The 22,069-nt window shown below is 40.6% G+C and overlaps 1 protein-coding gene across 2 annotated transcripts; it reads right to left on the bottom strand.

Moving 5' to 3' along the window:
• Positions 1 to 2,316: 2,316 nt before the first annotated feature.
• On the bottom strand, positions 2,317 to 21,843 carry slco2b1 (solute carrier organic anion transporter family, member 2B1). 2 transcript variants are annotated; one of them, XM_056262157.1, is made up of 14 exons: positions 21,756 to 21,843; positions 13,246 to 13,383; positions 12,828 to 12,990; positions 12,524 to 12,742; positions 12,334 to 12,432; positions 11,915 to 12,045; positions 11,272 to 11,377; positions 9,920 to 10,084; positions 9,252 to 9,435; positions 8,501 to 8,642; positions 6,877 to 7,046; positions 3,913 to 3,977; positions 3,255 to 3,375; positions 2,317 to 2,903 (listed from the first exon to the last, which is right to left on the bottom strand). In XM_056262157.1, exons 1-14 carry the CDS (start codon positions 21,813 to 21,815, stop codon positions 2,690 to 2,692), a joined length of 1,977 nt encoding a protein of 658 aa, XP_056118132.1. In that variant the 5' UTR covers positions 21,816 to 21,843; the 3' UTR covers positions 2,317 to 2,689. The 2 variants fall into 2 exon arrangements, with proteins under 2 accessions (XP_056118132.1, XP_056118133.1); XM_056262158.1 differs by lacking the exon at positions 21,756 to 21,843 and having other exon boundaries at positions 12,828 to 12,995; positions 13,246 to 13,335.
• Between the last annotated feature and the right edge of the window lie 226 nt (positions 21,844 to 22,069).

Here is a 22,069-nt window from a genome sequence, read left to right as displayed (position 1 = left end):
TCTCTAGTCTAGTGGTTAAACATGATATATAATTCGTCTTGTGTATATCTAACGGGCGATCTTTGGTCTCATTAATCTATCATTTGTTCCCTGGCAAATCGTTTTAGCTGAGGGCAAAGTGAAGTTTCATAACTTAATATTTAGGCTATTTTAACGTTGTATTCTGCTGTATGTTTTTCTGAATCGTTTACTTTATTTCTTGTCTTGTATAACTTATACCTTTTAGGCTACTTATACTGTTATAATGTCTATTACTGAGCAATAAAACTGAAATTTAACAAAAATAGACAGGGTTGTGTCATTTTATTTTATAGGCCTACAGCCTATATTTTATATAGCCTTTTCATTACCTACTATTTTATTTGCTGTATACTGTTTGTTTATTTTATTGACTAAACTATTTACTTCTCACTTTATCTTATATTTACTATTTGCATTGCACTGTAGTTGTACCATATCGTATATTACCATAGATAAAGGATCCATCAGTTATCTTTGTTAGGCTATTGCTAAAATCGGGTCAATCACAGAAAATGCTTTTTCCACAATAAGAAAACTATCGCAGCAACGTTCCAAAGCGGCCAATAGGGCGTCAATGTATTTATTACGTCTATGCTTTTGCGCTCTGCACTTTCTTTTCTCTCGAGGCATCGACAACACAGCTGACACAGATAAATACCATGGTAAATAAATACATGTGTTAGAAGAGTTAAGTCCGTCTTAACGTTGGTCCCGCTTCGGATGCTACGATGCCATCAAGCGGTGTCTCTGGTCGTAATCAGTCCTTCACTGACCAATCAGCGTCCATTAGCAGAATGCTAGCGTGTTATGGGCAACAACAACTCAACCTGTAAGAAATCGAAAGGACATAAGTACTCGTTCATTCAACTTTCGACCTATAACCCATGTTGAACTTGCAAAACCTAGAATCAAATCTGAGATTTCTCAATGGCAATCGGGTGAAAGAGACAAATTTAGCCATCTAGCTCCATAGACTCCCATTCATTTTGCACTCGGATGATCGCCCCCCAGTGGAACTCTGGTGGAACTACAACCAAAATTCGGTACTATAGGACTTAATAGGGAGTGGCCAGGCTTTCCGTAGACGGGCTTTGCCTGAAGGCAGATTTATTTGACCCTGCTAACGCATGATGGCTGAAATATGATTGGATAAAAGCGCTAAAATAAAAAATAAATATATACTACTGGAAGCAGCGCAACCAAGAGAAAAGCTATGAAATTAAGATAATGGACTATTGGGAATAATTTAATACTCATTCATGGGAAAAATATATTCAAGTGCAAGTCAGTGATTCTGATAGTGTTTAGGCCAGCAGAGAAGGCCTTGCTGGCCCTGACCGCCCACCACTGGTTCTCATTAGTTTCTAGGGTGTCTGATTGGTTTATCTCTGTCCAGCTGTGCCTGCTTAGTGTCTTTATACTCTCTGTTCTGTTTAGTCCTCATCGGTAATTGTTTGTTACCGACGATTTAGTTAGCTACTTCATTAAAGACTGTATTTTAAATCATCTTCTTCGTTGTGTAGGTTCTACAGCCACAGATGCGTGACAACTGCAAAAATTGTTCAGGAATGGTCAACATAAATCAATGTTGTGGCCGATCAATGTATGTGGCATGTAATGCAGAAAAGCTAAAAGAAAATCTAGCAAAAAAAAAATATTTCAAATGGGTCATAACTAAACACATAAACCCCTTTGTTTTGAATTGTACCAACTGGATGGAGATTTTTAGCATGGTAATGGATATGACAATGTTAATGTATTTTGTTTACTGCTGCTGGTGTTGATTATTTCTGTTGTTGTTGCTTATTGCTGCTGCTGCTGCAGAGCAAGCACAGGGACTTGCTACTGCCAACAAACATGGACATGCTGCAACACATAAAATTACCCATTGTAGATCTATACTGCTGGAGCAGAGAAACAGTATTTTAATTCAGTTAGAACACATTACACAAGCCATTTGTGAAATTTGAAATGTGTATTTTCATTTCAGCCTTATAGTATATAGTAACATGTACAAATGATGTAAAAACTTGATTAAACACATGTACAGTATATTTATGTGAAGGTATATCCCATATATGTTCATGTGACTGTATATACAAATTATATATATATATATATATATATATATATATATAATCAAATGAAAAAACAAACAAACAGATATAGCACATTTCACATAACTTGTACCAAAAACAAAATGTGTTAATGTGCGTTCAAAAATGACCAAAGAGCTTGTTATAAACACATCACAGTAGAAGAAAAAAGCATCACAACAACATCATTTTTTTCTTATATATATAGACATACTTGGCTCTTTGTCTACACTAAGTAATGAGTTCATATTACACTACTCAGATTTTCACATTGTTAGCATATATAATGTGTAAAGTACAACTGAGTGCTCACAAACAAAATATATAGACTCAAAGGAAAAGCAAGGAAAATATTTTAGGCTTACTGCCAGAGATAATACAGAAACAATAACATGTATTTTAAAGTGGACTTTGCTTCCTTGCATTATTATGTCTGATTGATGACAGCTGTTTGTAGAAATGAGTGTGTTCACAGTCTGGTGTCGTCCTGTGTCAGAAACTTGGCCTGTTTGAGTAGTTGTATTATGGAAATCTGAGAATCTCAACATTTCTTCTGTATTCACCTTCTGTCTTTACTCTCTAAGGACCATTTGTGTGTTGCAGCGTCCACTGGAGTTGCTAACCATCTGTTTGGCATCTTTCATTTCTTGGGAACTTTCACTTTTCATCTGGTTGTTCATTTTCTCATTCTGTTGCTGGGTTGATTTTATCCTCCAAAGCACAATAAAAGACAGGCAGAAACAGACGAAGCCACCGAATATAAAGAATATCTGGAGTCCCAGGAATCTGTGAACCAAAAAAGTATTTAACAATTGTAAGTTTACCTTGCTAAAAAAACAACCTAAGTTGGTGTGATGATATATTAACCGGATAAGGCTGGTCTAGTTTAATGGTATTAGAGGGGTTTGGGGCACAAACTGGGCAGGCAGATAGATAATTGTCCAGCCTCAGCCAGACGGGGGCCTAGATAGACCAGCACAAACCAGTTAAAACCAACAAAGCTGTTTTTTTTTATAGTATGGTAAAGTATGTATATATATATATATATATATATATATATATATATAATAAAAGTCATACTAATAACTACAGTATAAGGCTCATTACTTTTCATAGCAGTGTAATTGTAAATTTTACCTGTGTCTGAAAAGGTCTAAATCGTAGTACTGACATGATGTTGTCTTATTACATTTCTTTCCCCACAGAATGCATGCAGTATCGATTGCGCGGCCATACAACACTGGTGCTGGGAGAAATGCTGTCAAGAAATAAAAGTTAATTGTTAATATATACTTGCAATTAATATAACAGTACCTCAGCGCAAAATATAATCAGTGTGACAATCTTTACCATACACACATTCATGACTAAAAAACTAAAATATTGTATTAACACACCTCTTCCTGTTAATGATGATGGCTGTTGAGTCATCAGGCTACTTTTTTTTTTAAAGATATCACTGCAACTTTCACAATACTGGGAAAGCTTGTTATATAAACAAAGACAGATAACACAAAGCTAAACAGGGCAGGTCTGAATATGCCCATAAAAAAATGTATGTCGAAACAACATCACTTTTTATTTTATCATAGTAGATAGTGTGTGCAGTCCACACTTAAACCTGTATTAACTTCATAAGCACAATGGCTTAACACACGTGTGAACTGCTGCACCAAGGCTCTGATTACTACTTGTTGCTTTTGTGTCACTTAAACTTAAAGCGCCTCTTATTAGGTTTTGGCCGTAACAAAAAATCTGACATGTCCGTTCTGCATGATTAACTTTTCTTGCTTACCGAGTACTCTAAACAGCATGAATTGAATTCCCAAGGCAAAAGACTTGTCTTCTGGAGTCACAGTCCTGAACAAAAGTCAAACAAACCATATTTAGTCAAAACATCAGTTAATAACACTTTATTTCAATAGTCCACTTTAGACATTCTACTTACTTTGCAACTACAGTACATGTCAACTTGCAGTCATTATAATTAGTAGTCAGTATTAGTAGACCGTCTGCTTAATATCTGCCAACACTTTATTTTGATGGTCCCCCAATGGACATTCACGAGTTCACACTTACAAATAAGTCAGATATAATAAAATGTATGCGTATTCGGCATGCTGTCCGAGGAGAGGGCTCCGAACTGGGTATTTGGCCCGAACCCAGAGTACTCCCCCCGAATATCCTGGCTGTGGTAGGAACAAACCAAGAGTGAGGAGTCAGGGTGGTGGAGGGTTGCTGAAAACTGTTAAGGAATGTCGCCGAGTCGACTGTGTATATATCTATAGGCTTCCTCCCATGCGGATAGACGTGGTATGCTGATTTGAACGTAATCCTTCCGAACTTTGTTAATGAAACATCATTTATATTGACTATAAGCAACTTTGCTAGTACATGTATTCTACTAAGAATAACAAAACCCCCATACGGATTGCAATTTAGCATTGTAAGACTAATCGTCATTGAGTCATTTGGTCTCCAATATTTACTAACAGCTTGAGCCAGTGCAAACCCTCTTTTGGCAGTAAAAAAAACTGTCAGGATTTACTAAAGACACACAGTGAAAACTTAGCACTGAAAAGGTGTCAGCAGGACGCCTTTAAGAAAAATTCTTACATTTTTTATAAAATTTAAGAATATTTAAATTTGAAACACACAGGGTGGTTTACTAATCGTGCTTTTCCACTGCTGGTACGGCTCGGTACGGCTCAGTACCGTTCTGGGGTGCGTTTCCCGAAAGCTTTGTTAGCCAACTATGGTCGCAAGTTCCGTCGTTACCAATAGAGTTCAATGGGAATTGCGACCAACTTGCGACCATAGTTGGCTAACGATGCTTTCGGGAAACGCACCCCTGCTCGGCTCGGCGCTGCACGGCTCGGTTCGCTTCAGCTCGGTTTGCTTTTCCACTGCAGTTGGTACCGCTTCAAAGTGGGTGGGATTATAGTCTGACCGTTATAATTTATCCGCTCCTCGGCAACCAACGAGAGGAACGTCTGCACTTTGTCCACTGACCACATTCAGCCATTCGGTATTTGCGCCATTATTTACCGCCCAAAAAAGCATGTCTTAAACCAGACGCTAATTTGTGCTGCTCTTGGTAGATTGCGTTGCTCATTATGGAAATGATTCGGCTGCATCTGTGTTCTTTAATTTGTGGGTCGTCAGTATCACATCCAGCACATTCCACTCCCATCTGCGCTTTTTTGGAATTTGTGCTCCCACGCTAGTTTGCCCTGTTCAGTAAATATGGTAAATAGTCTAATTTCCTTAGACTCCCTACTTCAAACTTCTCTAGATGGGTTCTAGGTTGGGGGAGCTGTTGTAATTTTCCCAAACCTAACCTAACAATCTACTAATACTCTAAAGAGAGTTAGTTGACATGTAGTTACCAATTAATGAGAGTAAGTTGACAGGAGTAAGTTGACATGTAGTTGCAAGTTACTTTATAGTCTTATAGTTAGTAGAATGTCTAAAGTGGACAACTGAATTAAAGTGTAACCCCCCATCAGTTTATACACAATTTTACGACATTTTGCATATGAATATGACGTCACTTCCATTTCATGAATGCCAGAGTATGAGCTCTTTGACATCTTCTTTAACATATCCATTGAGGCTTTTTCTGAAAGTAAGGGCTGTTAAAGAGCCTGTAGTCTGTTATTACGCTGATGGCAGTTTTTTCGTGATGTCGACAGGGCCTGCACAGGCAGGTTTTTCACTCTGCTAGAATGATACTATTACGTATTATAGCTGAAGGGCAGAGGTGCATGATAAATGAGCAATGTATCTGCCTTTAAAAGACAAAGTAAATGAACACATTAGTCATTGCAGAGATTAAAAGGTCAAACAGAGTTTTGTTTAAGTGCTTGCAACTTCCTTTTAATTCTATTTTAGAAACGGACACTATTCTTACAGTTACTATTCTTTTTGCAATGAAAAAAAAACTTCAGTTAATGTGAATTGCAATTTAGATTTCATGCATGATTCTTGCACTAAAGGATTTAATGTTTATAAATTGCAGTTAATGGAGTTAATTGCTCTAATAGAATTTCAATAAAAGCATTACTAGCTTTATAAAATAAAACATTTTTAGTATGCAGTAGCCTGTAGGTAGCAACTATGCAAGTATTACCCTACAACAAGCTGCAACCTGTTAAGCGAGTTCACCTCGTCACTCTTCCTTTCAGACAAAACATGTGCCATTATGTATGTTGCCATTCATTTTTAAAGTAGCAACATCAATTCCATTAATGTTCCTCACATAAATGTATTTATTTGATTTTCTAAATTTAAATGACATGACATTATCACTCACTACACCTAAAACCACCTGTCTTAAGAACATATTGCAATACTTCATTAAGAGTATCAATATAAAACACATTATACTTAAACATAAATATAAAACAATACAAAACATATTATTACACTGCTATAACCTAACACTTTTGGAAAGTCAGACCTGATTCTCATATTGTACATACCGGTAATTTTAAGTAATTGTCCTTATATTTTTTTGTAACACACCATTGATATGTCAACAAAAATGTTTTGGATTTTTAGACATTTTTCCTTACTATGTCTTAGTCAGATATTCATAAGGCCATATAGGTGAATCCTATTTTCAACCATTTTTTTATAATCATGAAGATTCTCCACTTTTTAAATCAGCAAATATTTCAACAAAAAGTGATGCTAGATGTTAACTTTCAATACAGATCATATTTACATGCTTTACACTGAAAATAAAGGGAAATACCTGAGGATCATCATAAAGGATGTAGTATGTGAAAGTGAAGCCACAAAGCATGTGATGGAAGACAGGATCATGAAGGGAATTAGGCGAGTAATACAACTATTTTTACATGGTCCTGGTGACGCAAAGCCTGGAGGACCAGTTGATGACACACATCCACAATCTGTGTAGTTCTGTGGGAGATATTAGAAGATTCAATGTCAGATTCTGAAAAGTAAAATTTAGTTTTATTTGGTTACTGATCCCATTGATTTAGAACTATTCTTGTGACCATTGCTGTTATTCTCATATTTGCAGGGAACTTTGGAACAAAGTTAGTAATTAAAGTCATAAAGTAATAAACAGGCAGCTATGTTTCTGCTGCATTATAAATGTGGCACAGATCTCAACCTATAAATCCAGCAACACTATCAAAGGAGGTTTGCCGTGATTCATTTATCTAAAGCCTATATCCATGCTTCTTGTGAGTTATCAGGAGGAAACTTTGTTTGTTTTGACAGCAATTAAAAGGAGAAAGTATGCAGGAAGTGTTTGGGCTATTTGAAAAAATATGTCATGAAACTCTTTGCCACACACACTCTTAAGTAAACATTTTACAGATTGAAAATGTCCAACAATTTGATCCAAACATGATATATTTGAGACACAGAGGTAGATTGTTTAAGGATTCTTCTGTGTTTTCCAAAAGCAAAACACATAAATAGTCTAATGACCATCCTATTGTGATCTGGACACATATTCCTACATAAACACTGTACCTTTTTCTGGCTGCTAACATGTTATTTTTATTGTGGATCTATTTTCTCAGTGGGCAGAGGCTGTTACTCTACTTGTATAGAGGTTGGTGATCATGTTTTCGGGAAGGCTGAGACAGTTATTTCCCCACTGTGTTGTTTATAGTAATGTATCTGCATCCTCATCACTGCAGTCTGCCAGCGTGTTCTACTTTCACTTCCAACAGAGTTGTCGGTGTGCACTTAAAACAAGTAATGGTCTTGGTACATTGAGCAATTGGTTGGTTTGGCCTGTCTAAATGTTTAAAGTGTTGTAGGTCTGGGAATGGTTTTTGTGTGTGTATACTGGATTACAGACTGACTGACTGACTGATGCTACAATCATTTTGGTTGATGAAAATTATGTAATATTCATCTCAATGGCAAAAAGTGTCCCAATCTACCTTTTCTTTTATGGTTTCGTGACATATGTTTTTTGATCTAATATAGGAAAACCTCCTGTATGGCATCAACTTCAGATACATTCACTTCTACGTTTTACACATCATTCTTTTTGAACATTTAAAACCTTTAAATAGTTCCTCCTAATTCTTAACCCTTTTATTTTGGTTGTCATTCACTCCCATAATGACATATGTGGTCCTGTCAGTGGCATTTATAATGTGTTCCAAAGAAGAAGAAAAATCTGTAACGAAATGAGTGTAAATGACGACAGAATGTTCTTTTTTGGGGATCATGTTAAACCTCCATTGGGTTCAGGAATTTATTACTAAAACTCCTTAAATGAGTTCAGGCCATGCACTGTTTTTTTAGAGTTCCTGCTATCAGCCCCCCTTTTTGTGCTATTAAGAAAGTACCACACAGTTCCAGTAATGGAAGTAAAAACAACTTACCAAAACTTTAACTGAATTGGATAATACTATCTTACATCCCGCATGACAGGGAGAGCGAAACTCCACTCCGTTTGAGCCACACACAGGATTGAAGGCTTCTTCAGAACAGGAACATGCATTGCTGCACTGCTGAGAGTCAAATCTGGGGAAAGAGGGCAAAAAAAAAGTAAAAATATAATGGATTTAACAGGGTGCCTTGCCACAGGATGTTAAGCATTTGAAGAGCATTAACATTTGCACATGGACATTTTACTGCTGTAAATCCATTTAAGGAATGTATGAGAAAGTGACAGTGCAGATTTCAGCCTGCAGCGCAGAACTTTGTAATGGCAAACAGCTGTCAGAGTGTTTACACAGAAAAAGATGCTGTGGTCATGCTGTTTAAACTGGAATCACAGGGCTTAATCAGTTCATATATGTTCGCAACAAGAAAATGTAGAGGAAAACTCTATTGCTCAATAGTTTTCTACTTAATTCGTAGCTAGGGTTCTATCACATTTGACTAAAGTATCAACTTTGTCTAATAAATATTTACTATATTTCTTTAGGAGAAATATAAACAGAAATAGACCATTGTTGGCAATATATAGTAAGTGTACAGAGCTATAATATGAATGCTGATGGCATAGCTCTGATTTCTCTTTCATACAGACTGTGGGGTGAGATTAATGTTTGGCCAAAATTGAGTTATGGCATGATAGCACTAAAAATGCATAATATGTAAAGCATGTAAGGACCAAACGCAACTCACACATTGATTCCAGAAATGTTTTGTGTGGGGCAGCCGATGAAGAGAAGAGGAATTGCAAACATAAAGCTAACCAAAACTGCTACCGTACACATCGCTGCTGAGGACCTGACAGTCAGACCTAACTTGCGTAGTATAACCCCTCCAGCCATTATGCCTACCATGGCTGAAGGAATATTTATGCCACCTGTGAAAGAAAAAAAGAAAAAATATATACATATTTATTATGTGGCATGCACGTAAGGGAGTCATATTTGTTAATGTTTTTCTCTATTTAATGCTTCAGGATTGACTGAGAGTTTAGGTGGGTCCCTGGTATGGTACAGGTTGAAAAACCCTGCACTAAGGTACAACACATTCCATTATTAATCCCACTGAACAATAAATAGTGAAAGATGTTACTCTCAGACAAAAAGCTTCAATCTTCCCTTGCTTATGTCCCAGGACTTTGCCTTTGAATCAGAATTTGTTAGAGTGACATACTGTATTGTGTGTGGATTAGTAGCAGTAAAGGTTTTGAACGAGTAATTTGTACCTTTGAACAATACGATATGCTTTCACTGGCCTCAAACACCCAGCGCATATTGATATATGGTTTTGGTGGAGCAAAATAATTTTTCTTGCGTGAACACCTTAAAAAAAGGCATGCTTAATGTCTTTCAATAACTCACCCATCATCATATTAGAAAAGGAGGCAGTTTGTGCAAACTGCTTCTCTATGAATTTGCCCATGAAAGTGGCAAGTCCCGCAACCATGGCAGCAAGATTCACCTGAGCCAACACTACCAACAAATAAATTGGGTTCTGCAGAGTCCTCCTGATTATTTTGGGGAAGCCTGAGGAAAGATAAGAGACACCAAACTATTTGAAAGAATCTGAAGAATATTTCTACATTAAAGCACAAAAAGAACACCCATGAAGAAAAGAACATTATATTTTGGTAGATTAATGAAACAGCATGGTTTCATGAAAACGGTATCCAAGGATCTTTAATATTTTGATAAGTCAGTGGTTATGAGTTGGTTTTGTTTTAGAACCCATATTTTACATTGGACATCAAGTGAAGTCAGCATCATTTATCCTACAGAAATCTCCTTAAAAATCAAACACTAAAATTACAATATTAATATTAACAGGAAAGTTATTTTCAGACATACTGTACAAGTTCCAAAATATTGTAGAGTTTGATCGGACGCACAACTTTTAACAACAAAACATATGGGAAAAATGTTTTCTTGCTTTGTGCAGCCCACCCATTGAGAACAAATGTGCTACGTTCATGATATACAATTGTTACAGGAACCGAACATTTGAATGATTCATTTGTAGTTGAGTTTTCACTTGATGGTCTCTTTAACACGTTCTTTTGACTATAAGTAATGTTACACCTACATGTCTATTAACTCTCATTAGAGTATCAGTAGAGTATTAGTACTGTAGACTGGTAGGGTTAGAATAAGTTGACATGAACTTGCAAAGTTACTTATATTCAGTATAATGTCTGTTATGGGAGCACCACAATAAAGATTTAGCAGATATTAAGCAGACAGTTTATTAATGCTCTAATGAGAGTTAGTTGGCATGTAGTTGCCATGTTACTTATCAACAGAATGTTCAAAAGGGACCATCAAAATAAAGTGTTACAGTAGTTGAGACAACTAAGTAATTATTTGGCTTCTAACATCTGCTTCTGAATAAGTAGGTCAAATTGCGTAGCACAACGTCTATTTGCTTCACTTAGCATGAGCAGCATTACAAATGTTCTAAAGTAGGCCATAAACCTGCTTCTTACTCACTAACCACCTAATCCAGTTTGACCAGATGCTGAATACGATGAGATTTTGTGGGTGAGTTTGTGGAATTATCTCTGAACTGGCTGTTAAAACAATGCAGACAGCATGCAAATAAACAACATTACCAGCAAGCACAAATTAATTTCCCCAGGTTGATGTTTGTCATGTGAACTTGGAAGAACTTAATTTGTGACTAATAAAATCGCTGATAGGTAAAATGGCAAACACACTTTTTAGGAACTCAGTGAGAGAAACCTCTTCCATCGAGTCAGTTCCAGGCTTCTTGTCTTCCATAATTTTCTCTGTTGATGGCTCTGCAGGCGTTTCTTCGATTTCCTGAGGAGATTGAAATCTACATTTGTTTTTGAAATACCAAATGATATGATCAAGATTGTAGAGCAAAACTCTCTGGAATATGAAGTAGCGATGCACATATTGCAAACTGGTTTACACCAGCAAACCTCAACCTGTTTAGGATTTTATGAAGCCTGTTTTTATACCAATATTTTAAAATTGGAGGTTTTTCATCCAATATTAGAACATGCTCATTTACAGAGTTCAGATAAAGAACATTTAGTGCAAGAACATTCCTGTTGAACACACACTTTGTGTTTTATGCGAGGTTAGCATGTTGAGCAAGAGGGGCAAGAACAGGCTGAGACAAGCTCCTCTTGGACTCAAGTTTCTTTCCTTGTTTGTAGTTTTTTTATTTTATATATACACCTGTTCTGTGAGAGCCAAGTGGGCTTCAGTATCAAAGCCAGAATCTTAAATGACAGCAGAAACACTCACATTCATCTGCTTTACATCAAAATTCACAAAATAATTTCCAGAATCAAAAAGGCCAAAGATGGGATTTGTGATATACATCACCTCTCTGGATATCTTCTTAGGGAAAAACAGATATGGCAAAGAAGTCAGGAGAAGGAGGGTGGCAGCTATCAAGAATCCCAACCACCAAGCTCCAACCCATCTGGGGTCATCATTTTTCAGAAGTATTTTATCTGAAAAGTGGAAATAACAGCTGATTCGTCATAGATCTCCCACATACGAGAGACATGAAGCCAAACTCACTATGATACACCAAGCAACACTGCTAAACATGTTGATTCTTGAGGTCAAACTTTCTTTTTAAAATCAGTATAGCTTGTCAAAAGGCACTCGTCTAAACATGTTTAGTACAGTTGCTAAAGTATTTAATTATAATGACATTTCATGCCGTTTAAGCGCAGTTAAGTGTGTAAATGTGACTTTACATTTATGAAAGTATAGACATGGCATATCAGACTCACCTGGAGATATCTTCTCAATATCAACAAAGAAACGAAGGAGGACAGATGACATCATGTAGCCAAATGCCGGCCCAATTACAGTAATTGCGAAAAGTATGCCTGTAAAAATAGATAAAGTTGGATTATTTCTTGAATAAACCACTGTATTTTGGGAATTGATGATTAAACAAAACTCAATATTTAATCAAACCTAGGTAGAAGGGTGAACTCCTCTTTTCTGCATAATCATCTATGTAGGAAATCCCAAAAGGTTGTATGGGGACACCGCCAATGCCCAGCAGTAACTGGCCCAGTAGAAATATTGGATACACTACAGTGCCAGTCTTCTTTGTATAGCATTTCTGATTAGATTCTTCCTCAGGGGAAATGTTCTGTGATTGGCAAAGACCCGAGCTGTTGTCTTTGGTGTCTGTGCAACAAATACAATCAGTTGTTAAGTACAACCAGTTGTTAACAAAAAAAAAAGGCAAATTTAAAAGAAAATGCTTACTCACTGCTATTGAAGCCTGTGTACTTGTACTCTCCACCAATGAAGTGAGGTAGTGCTATAAGGAACACCCCCATGCTAGCGATCATTGCTCCGATTCCAATACATCTCGGCCGATGTACGCGACTCCCAAAGAAACTCACAAACACGATGAGAACCGTGTTCCCCACCTTTCCTTAACAACAACAAAACTTACATTGCATGATCTGATATAATAGTTCAAAATTATAGTTATAATAGTAGTATTTGCATATCCAGCACTATTTCATATTAAGACTTTGTGCCTGAACTTGTAACTTTAAAAATGAAATAATTGCTAACCAGGTGCTAACAGGTGTCAGAAACAACTTGAAAAGAAGTGATTTGCCTTCAGGCCATTCATGATATCGTGTTAGCACCATTGAAAGTTAAGATTTTATCCTTGCCTCATTGAAGGCTGCTAGTAGTCCTGACATCTGACTGGAAAATCCATATCGTCTCTCAATAGTGGTTATGGAGCCCTTCAGATAACCAGATACCAGGAGCTGAGCAAGTTGTAGCATCCCATGACACAGTACAAAAAACTGAAACACAAATAAAAAAGTGATAACAATTTAAACCTTCTGTAAATATGCATAAAAACAAATCCAAAAACAGCACAAATATTTTGGAGTCACTAAGCAAAGTATCAATATAGATTTTGGCTCTGTTAGTGTTGTTATTTATTGTAAAGGTTTTGTTTTAATATTTTAATTGGTTTTACATGTTCAAGTCAAGTCAAGTTGTCTCCTTGCAAAATCAAGTTGTTTAAGTTCAAGTTCATAAGACTTTTAGCCATTTTTCACAAGTTCACACGTACATGAAATCGGATGTAGTAATTTATGCGTATTTGGCGTGCTGTCCGGGAGAGGGCTCTGAGCTTGAAATTTGACCCGAACCCAGAGTACTCCCCCTTTTACTGGGATGGAAACCAGCCGAGAGTGAGGTGATGGGGTGAAACTGTCATGGGACAGAGGTGAGGGAAGGCTATTTTTATACCGGCTTCCTCTTGTGCTGATTGGTTGATTACCTGAACGTGCTCCTCCCGAACTTTGTTACATAAAACTTAATTTAATATTCATCACTCTGATTGTTGCAGCTATTTCAGAGCATTTTGGTAATGGGATAAACATAAGAAGAAGAAAAAAAAGAACAATATAAGGATGTGCAGTGAATATAAGGAAATGAATAGCCAAATCTTTGGAGACTAGTAAAGTCAGGAAACTTAACTCAGCTACGCCTCTAATAAAATAGCGTATTGTAAAAAGAAGCTTCCATTGCTGCATGTAACATTTCCAATATCTAATACTGCTGAAATTCTACAGTGTTTGCATTGTTTTTAAAACACTTCCAAAAACAAACTACCGAAACTGTAGACTGGCAAATCATCTCACAGTGCAGGTAGATGCCCAGCGTCATGTTAAATTTATTGATTGTCACCAGTGTTAGGGGTAATGCATCACAATGTAGCATGAGTTACTTAATCGGATTACTTTTTTCAAGTAACTAGTAAAGTAAAACACTACTTAAATAACAAACAAGAGACCCGAGTTACTTTTTCAAATAGTAACACAAGTTACTTTGTTTTCCCATTTATTTGACTGACACCTCTCTTGTCCCCATTTTGAAAGAAATCGAGAGGCGATGTGTGAAATGTGTGAACATGATTCTTATTGTAGTTCTAGACTGAATTTTACTCATTTCACTTGCACAAAATGTTTCAGTATTCCTAAAATTAATAAAAACAGTGAAAAGCAAACTCAGAATATAATAATTAAATATGTTAAATATCACATATATACACTTTATGTATTTAATCTCACTTTTTTTAGCAAAAGTATTGCTACTGACCTTCAATGATCCAATTCAACCATACTAATAAGCAAAAATAATTTTAGATAAACATCACATTTGAGTGTGGTGTGGGGTGGGGGGAGGGGATTTCTGAAGCAAGAGTGTTCAACTTTCTACTCCTGCGTCCTATTCTACTGTGATGCTAAATGGCAGCACAGCTGAAAGGTTTGTTTGGAAACGTCTCGGGTTATGACTATAACCCTTGTTCCCTAAGAAGGGAACGAGACACTGCGTCGTTGAAAACGACTCTTTGGGGACGCTCCCTAAGCGTGCGCCTCTGAAGTATGAATGAAACTAATCCAATCCTGATTGGTGTTGCGTCGTGACGTAACATGTGACGGCATAACCGGATGTATAAAAACGGCGCTGATGCAAACACATACCAGCCTCGCGATGAAGCAAGACGCTCTAAGGCCTCTAGGGGCGTGGCAGGACGACGCAGTGTCTCGTTCCCTTCTCAGGGAACAAGGGTTATAGTCATAACCCGAGACGTTCCCTTTCGAGGGAACTCGCACTGCGTCGTTGAAAACGACTCTTTGGGGAACGAATGCCCACTATGCCACGCACCGGAACAAGGCCCGCCCTAGAGTGAAACTGAAACAGGCACAAAACTAGGACGAGAGCACTCGCGCACCAGGCGTACTAGGGAGGTGCAGACCATAAAACCTGATAAAGGTGTGCGGGGTAGCCCAACCGGCTGCCTCACAGATCTCCTGAAGAGGCACGCCCAGTTGGAGAGCCCTAGAGGAAGCCATGCCTCTAGTCGAGTGAGCCCTAACGGCCAAAGGTGAAGGCATATTGCGCACCTTGTAGGCCTCGGTAATAGCCTGAACAATCCAATTACTAATAGTTTGTTTGGACGCAGGGAGCCCCTTTTTAGGTGACCCAAAACACACCAACAGTTGGTCCGACATCCTCCAGGAAGAGGACCTCTCAAGGTAAATGCTCAACGCTCTGACAGGACAGAGCAAATGGAGCCTCTCTTCCTCTGCCGACACATGAGGTGGAGGATGAAAAGCCTGAAGGACTGTAGACCGTGCCGCATTAGAAGGCACCTTAGGCACATAGCCCGGTCTTGGGTTCAAAATGACCTTAACTCCGCCAGGTGCAAACTCCAAGCAAGCTGGCGTTACTGCCAGGGCTTGGAGATCTCCCACCCTCTTAAGGGAAGTAATGGCTAAGAGGAATGCCATCTTGAAAGTCAGATCCTTGGGTGACGCCGACTGAAGAGGTTCGAAGGGGGCAAGGGATAACCCCTCGAGAACCACTGCCAGGTCCCAGGAGGGAACCCTGGACCTGGTTGTCGGTCTCATCCTCCATGTACCACGGAGAAAACGTACAACCAGTTGGTGCCTCCCCAAAGGCCCATCGCCCAGTGGTGCATGGAAAGCCGCAATGGCAGCTACGTACACTTTAAGCGTGGATGGGGAGAGACCCGCAGAGAAGCGATTTTGAAGAAACTCCAGAACTGAAGCCACCGGGCAGTTAACTGGATCTAGCTCATGTTCTCTACACCAAGTGGCAAAAACATTCCACTTGAGGCCATACAATCTCCTAGTAGACGGAGCCCTAGAGTTAAGTATGGTATCAACCACCCCGTCCGATAACCCAGCATTTTAGTACTGGACCCCCTCAGGGGCCAGACCCACAGCTTCCACAACTCTGGGCGAGGGTGGAAAACTGTGCCCTCCGCCTGAGACAACAGATCCCTCCTCAGAGGAATCTGCCACGGCGAGTCTATCAGGAGTGATACGATGTCTGAAAACCATACTCGGGCCGGCCACAACGGGGCTACCAGAAGAAGACTGATGCCCTCCTGACGGACCCTCTCTAGGACTCCCGGAAGCAGAGCAACGGGGGGAAAAGCATACAGGCCAAGCCTCGGCCAAGCCTGTACCATGGCATCCAACCCCAGCGGGGCTGGATGGGTGAGGGAAAACCAAAGGGGACAGTGGGACGTCTCTTGAGACGCGAATAAATCCACTTCCATAGGTCCGAACCTCTGCCATATTAGCTTCACCACGTCTGGGTGAAGTCTCCACTCCCCGGGCCTCAGCCCCTGCCTCGATAGGATGTCTGCTCCCCGATTCTGAACCCCCGGGACATATATTGCTCTGATAGACAATATTTTCCCCTGGGACCAAAGAATAATCTGATGCGCCAATCTGGATAGAGGGCGCGATCTGAGTCCCCCTTGTCGGTTCAGATAAGCTACCACTGATGTATTGTCCGATCGTACTAGGACATGGTAACCCTTGATGTCTGGAAGGAAGCTCCTCAGAGCCCTGCACACAGCCAACATCTCCAGGCAATTTATATGCCAAGAATGATGATGGTCCTGCCACAGACCCCTGGCAAAGCGGCCGTCCATGACCGCGCCCCAGCCAGTGAGGGAGGCGTCTGTCGAAACGGTTTTCCGGCGACACGACGCTCCTAACACTGGCCCTTGGGACAGGAACCAAGGTTTCTTCCATATTAATAGAGAACGAAGGCATCTGCGCGTTACTCTGATTATACGAAATGGATTCCCCTTGGGGGAAAACCCCTTGGCTTTCAGCCACCACTGGAGGGGCCTCATATGTAGAAGGCCCAAAGGTATAATGTTGGATGCCGCTGCCATGAGGCCCAGCATCCTTTGAAACCTCTTCACAGTGATGGGCTGGCCTAGCTTTATCCCAGAAACCATTGTCAGGATGGACTCGATTCGTGCGGGAGACATGTGTGCCCGCATCGTAACCGAATTCCATACCACGCCCAAAAACGTTGTTTTCTGAGCTGGTTCCAACACGCTTTTTTTCGTGTTGAGTCTCAACCCCAATTCCTGAATGTGGCCAAGGACGACATCTCGATGCCGAACCGCCATTTCCCGAGACTGGGCCAATATGAGCCAGTCGTCGATATAATTCAGTATACGGATGCCCTGAAGTCTTAATGGAGCCAGAGCTGCATCCATACACTTCGTGAACGTGCGGGGAGAGAGTGCTAGGCCGAACGGAAGAACCCGATACTGATATGCTTCGCCCCCGAAAGCAAACCTTAGGAACCTCCTGTGACACGGAAGGATGGAGACATGAAAATAGGCGTCTTTTAGGTCTATCGTGACAAACCAGTCCTCGGACCTGATTTGATTCACAATGATGGGAATCGTAAGCATTTTGAACCTGAATCTCCTCAGAGACCGATTCAACTGCCTTAGATCCAAAATCGGCCTTAGCCCGCCATCCTTCTTTGGAACTATAAAGTATCGGCTGTAAAATCCGGACTCTCTGTCTGGTGGGGGAACAATTTCTATAGCCCCTTTGACCAGGAGAGCCTGTACTTCTTGTTCCATAACCCGAGCCTGTTCTGGAACCACTGTAGTCGGCACCACCCCTGCAAACCTGGGAGGTCGGTGACCAAACTGCAGTCTGTATCCTTTTTCTATTATATTCAGGACCCATAGAGAAATATTTGGAAGAAGGCGCCACCCCTCTACAAAATTTACTAAGGGAACCAGCCTCTCGAGACTGGCCTCGGGTGTTTCTCGAGCACTGTTCTCGACCCCTTGACACAGCGAACTGGCAGGAAGCGGACGAGAACGATTTTGTGACCATAGTCGGTGCTCTCTTGCAAGCTTTTGGGGCGAACGCCACGGTGTGCGTTCGCTGGAAATCGATGCGACCCGAAGCGTCCAAGACGGCGGGACAACATCTCTTTCCAGAGGGCTCCGTTGTGAAAACAACCTCGGTTGTTCCCTCACGGGGGGGACAGCCCTCAGAGGTCCTACCAGATTGGCTAGGACCTCTTTCCTGAAGCCCTCTTTGCCTGAATGACGGCCTTCAAGTCGCCCTTCTGGCCAGAGGATTTAGAGTGAGAACGTTTCCTCTGTTGCCAAGCTCCCTTGGAAGGGGCTCGAGAGGAAACGCTCTCCTTTTGCTCCAGGCGATGGGAGGAGCTGGCTGACGGCTGAGGCTGGCCACTTGGACCAGCCCTCCTAGACCCAGATCTAGATCGGCGAGGGAGATACTGCTGAAAAGCTGCTGACTGTTTTTTCGCCTCCTGAAACCTGTCGACAACGGTGTTTACTGCGTCGCCGAACAGGCCAGAAGACGATAACGGGGCATCCAACAATAATGATCGGTCCTTATCCTTAATACCGGACAGATTAAGCAATAGATGCCTCTCTGTGGCCACCAAAGCTGCCATGGAGCGGCCAATAGCACGGGCCGTCTCCCTAGTGGCTCGGAGAGATAAATCAGTTGCTCTTCTAAGTTCCGCAATATCTTCGGGTGTTGGGCCCTCACCCTCATCTAGGTCTTTTAGGATATCGGCCTGGTACGCCTGCAAGATTGCCATAGAGTGCAGGGACGCACCAGCCCGACCAGCCGCCATATAAGCCCTGCCCACCATCGCAGAAGTGTCCCTGCATGGTTTGCTGGGCAGCGCCGGGGCTTTAAGCGAAGATGCCGCTTCGGGAGAAAGATAGCTCGCTAAAGCTTCCTCCACCCGCGGCATCTTGCCATACCCCGACTCTCTCGCACCCACCACATTACTATAATCACATAACGTAGGTGATGAAATACGAGATGAGTGGGGCTTCTCCCAGGATCTCGAAATCTCTTTATGAAGATCCGGGAAAAAAGGCAAGCCCCGGCGCTGAGGCTGTGAGCGATGCTGCAGGAATCTCTCGTCTAACTTGCTCTGACGAGAATCATCCTGCTTATCTTGTGGCCAACTAATATTGAGTTTGGCCACAGCACGCGTCACAACCTCCACTAACTCCTCATACGCGGGAACATGAGTCGGCGAGTGTGACTCATGTTCCCCGCTCCCGATGCTGATCACATCCACTTCCTCGGAAGCGGATAGTTCAAGCACCGGGCACTCGTCATGGGCAGAAGAAGCCGCAGCGCGGGCTTCTGCATCATGAGCGAGTGTTATAGAATCCACAGATGATGAACGAGAAAGTGCCTCAGCAGTCTCGTTCTCATCTGCGAGATCCTTTTGCGATCCCCATGATCTAAGCCTCCGCGCCGCCTCAACGGACGCGGGACCTGAACCGCAAGGATCGCGAGCTTGGCCATCTTTATCAAAAACAGCCAAGCGGGAGCGCAGCACTCTCAATGGAAGTGCTTCACAATGTGTACAGGGATCACAGGCAGCTCCCTCGAGAGCTGCCTGTGCGTGCTGCACTCCCAAACGATTCACACATAATGGATGCGTGTCCCCACCCGTGATAAATCTAGGACAGGGGTGCACACATCTAGTGAATTGCTCACTCGCCATACTCTCACTTTCAAACAGACAATACAACACCAAATAAGACAGACAGTTTTCAACAGATAGCGCTTGCTGAAGAGCGAAAGCTGGTATGTGTTTGCATCAGCGCCGTTTTTATACATCCGGTTATGCCGTCACATGTTACGTCACGACGCAACACCAATCAGGATTGGATTAGTTTCATTCATACTTCAGAGGCGCACGCTTAGGGAGCGTCCCCAAAGAGTCGTTTTCAACGACGCAGTGCGAGTTCCCTCGAAAGGGAACACCGTTGTCGTGTAAATGAACGACCAGAACGCATTCAAAGTTTTCTGTTTTCAGTTGAAAACGGTGTCAGTGTAAGTTAATAACTAATGATTTTTACAATGTGAATGAATCAATCAAAAAATAACTTAAGCTAGACAATGACTTTCTTCTAGAGCTGCTGTACAGCCAAAACAATCATTGTTGCATTCATTTCCTATTATCACTGTAAAGAAGCTTTGAAACAATCTGTATTGTAAAAAGCGCTATTTAAATGAAGGTGACTTGACTTGAGCTGCTCCCTCTAATATACAAGCGTAAGTAACAAAGAAACTAAAGTAATTCAATGGAATTTGCCGCACTGACCAACAGAAAGCTGCTTGGTTTGACAGTGTGAGCTGTGCTTCATACATCACTTAACTATTGTCGATAGTCATTAGACAACGGACGTTTTTGCCTGCCAAATTTCACTGAAATTATGCTAATTTGACCACACTTTTAGAGTGTGCTGTTTTCTTCATAAATAAAATATCAAATGTTAAATATGGTTATCAAAAGATGTGTCAGTGGGTAGACTAAGCTGTAGCCTTTTTTTCTTTTAAAGGGTTAGTTCACCCAAAAGTTTAAATTCTGTCAGTAATTACTCACCCTCATGTTGTTCCAACCCCGTAGGACTTTCGTTCATCTTCGGAACACAAATTAAGATGAAATCTGAGACCTCTCTCACTCCTTCATAGGCTGCAAGGTAATTTCATCGGCCAGCCCAGAAAAGTTAGTAAAGACATCGTTAAAATAGTCCAAATGACTACAGTGGCTCAACCTTAAGTTTATCAAGCAACTACAATACTTTTTGTGCGCAAAACCCCCCCAAAATAAAGACTTTATTCAACAATTAATTTTCTTCCGCGTGGGCCTCTGAGTGAGTTCAAGAGAGCATCATGATGCATGCGCGAGAACTGAGAAGATGACGCTCACGATCATTTGAAGGGAAAGTGTGAAAGGTAAGCCATTCATTTTACGGCATTGGTAAGGCACTTTTACGTTTTCTCGTTGATTTCTCACGATTCGGACATCCAGGAAATGCACAATTTAGAACCATTTTAAACACTACATCGAGACCCATCTGCATCATCTTCTCAGTTCTTGCGCATGCGTCGTGGCGCTCTCGTGAACTCACGTCAGAGGCCCACACAGAAGAAACTTAATAGTTGAATAAAGTCGTTACTTTAGTTTTTTTTTGTGCACAAAAAGTATTCTTGTTGATAAACTTAAGGTTGGGCCACTGTAGTCACTTGGACTATTCAATCAATGTCTTTACTAACTTTTCTGGCCTGGCAGATGAAATTACCTCTCAGCCTATGAAGGAGTGAGCCAGCTCTCAGATTTCATCAAAAACGAACGAAAGTCTTACGGGGTTGGAACAACATGAGGGTGAGTAATTACAGACATAATTTTCCTTTTTGGGTGAACTAACCCTTTAAATCATATTGGTCTGGTTAATGTTATCTTTTCCTGAGGTGGGGCAAGTTGTGTCACTGGACACCTTTATTTTGAATCTTACCTTGATATTGTTAAAGAGACCCATTGATCTGCGAGGTCTCGTTGTCTCGATAGCTGTCATTTCGTGTTTTTACAAGATGCAACACATTCTGGAGAAATAAAGTCATAACTATTAAAACTATTAAACTATTAAACAAATATGGATTTCTTTACAACTTGATTTTGTATCTCTCATTTTAATCTAGAAATGTGGAAAGTTACAATCAGTTACAAGTTGTTTCCTGCAAGCTATTTAAAATGAACAGGAAATGCTTGTGTTCTGCAGCTGCTCACAAGAAAGCAGCCGATTTGTCCCCGTTTCATTCTTAGGAACTT

Source organism: Rhinichthys klamathensis, unplaced genomic scaffold (assembly GCF_029890125.1).
Source record: "Rhinichthys klamathensis goyatoka isolate OS25496 unplaced genomic scaffold, OSU_Roscu_1.1 h1tg000191l_1, whole genome shotgun sequence".
NCBI classification, from domain to species: domain Eukaryota; kingdom Metazoa; phylum Chordata; class Actinopteri; order Cypriniformes; family Leuciscidae; genus Rhinichthys; species Rhinichthys klamathensis.
The sequence above is the reverse complement of the archived record's forward strand: the minus strand, read 5'-3'. Positions and strand labels throughout refer to the sequence as shown.

Coding starts and splice junctions, on each gene's coding strand:
- slco2b1 (XM_056262157.1), bottom strand. CDS start 21,815: ATGACAGCTATCGAGACAACGAGACCTCGCAGATCAATGGGTCTCTTT. Junction 13,384..21,755: donor GTCTCTTTAACAATATCAAG/GTAAGATTCAAA, acceptor TTTGTGTTTCAG/TTTTTTGTACTGTGTCATGG. Junction 11,378..11,914: donor CTAAGAAGATATCCAGAGAG/GTGATGTATATC, acceptor CAATCTCCTCAG/GAAATCGAAGAAACGCCTGC.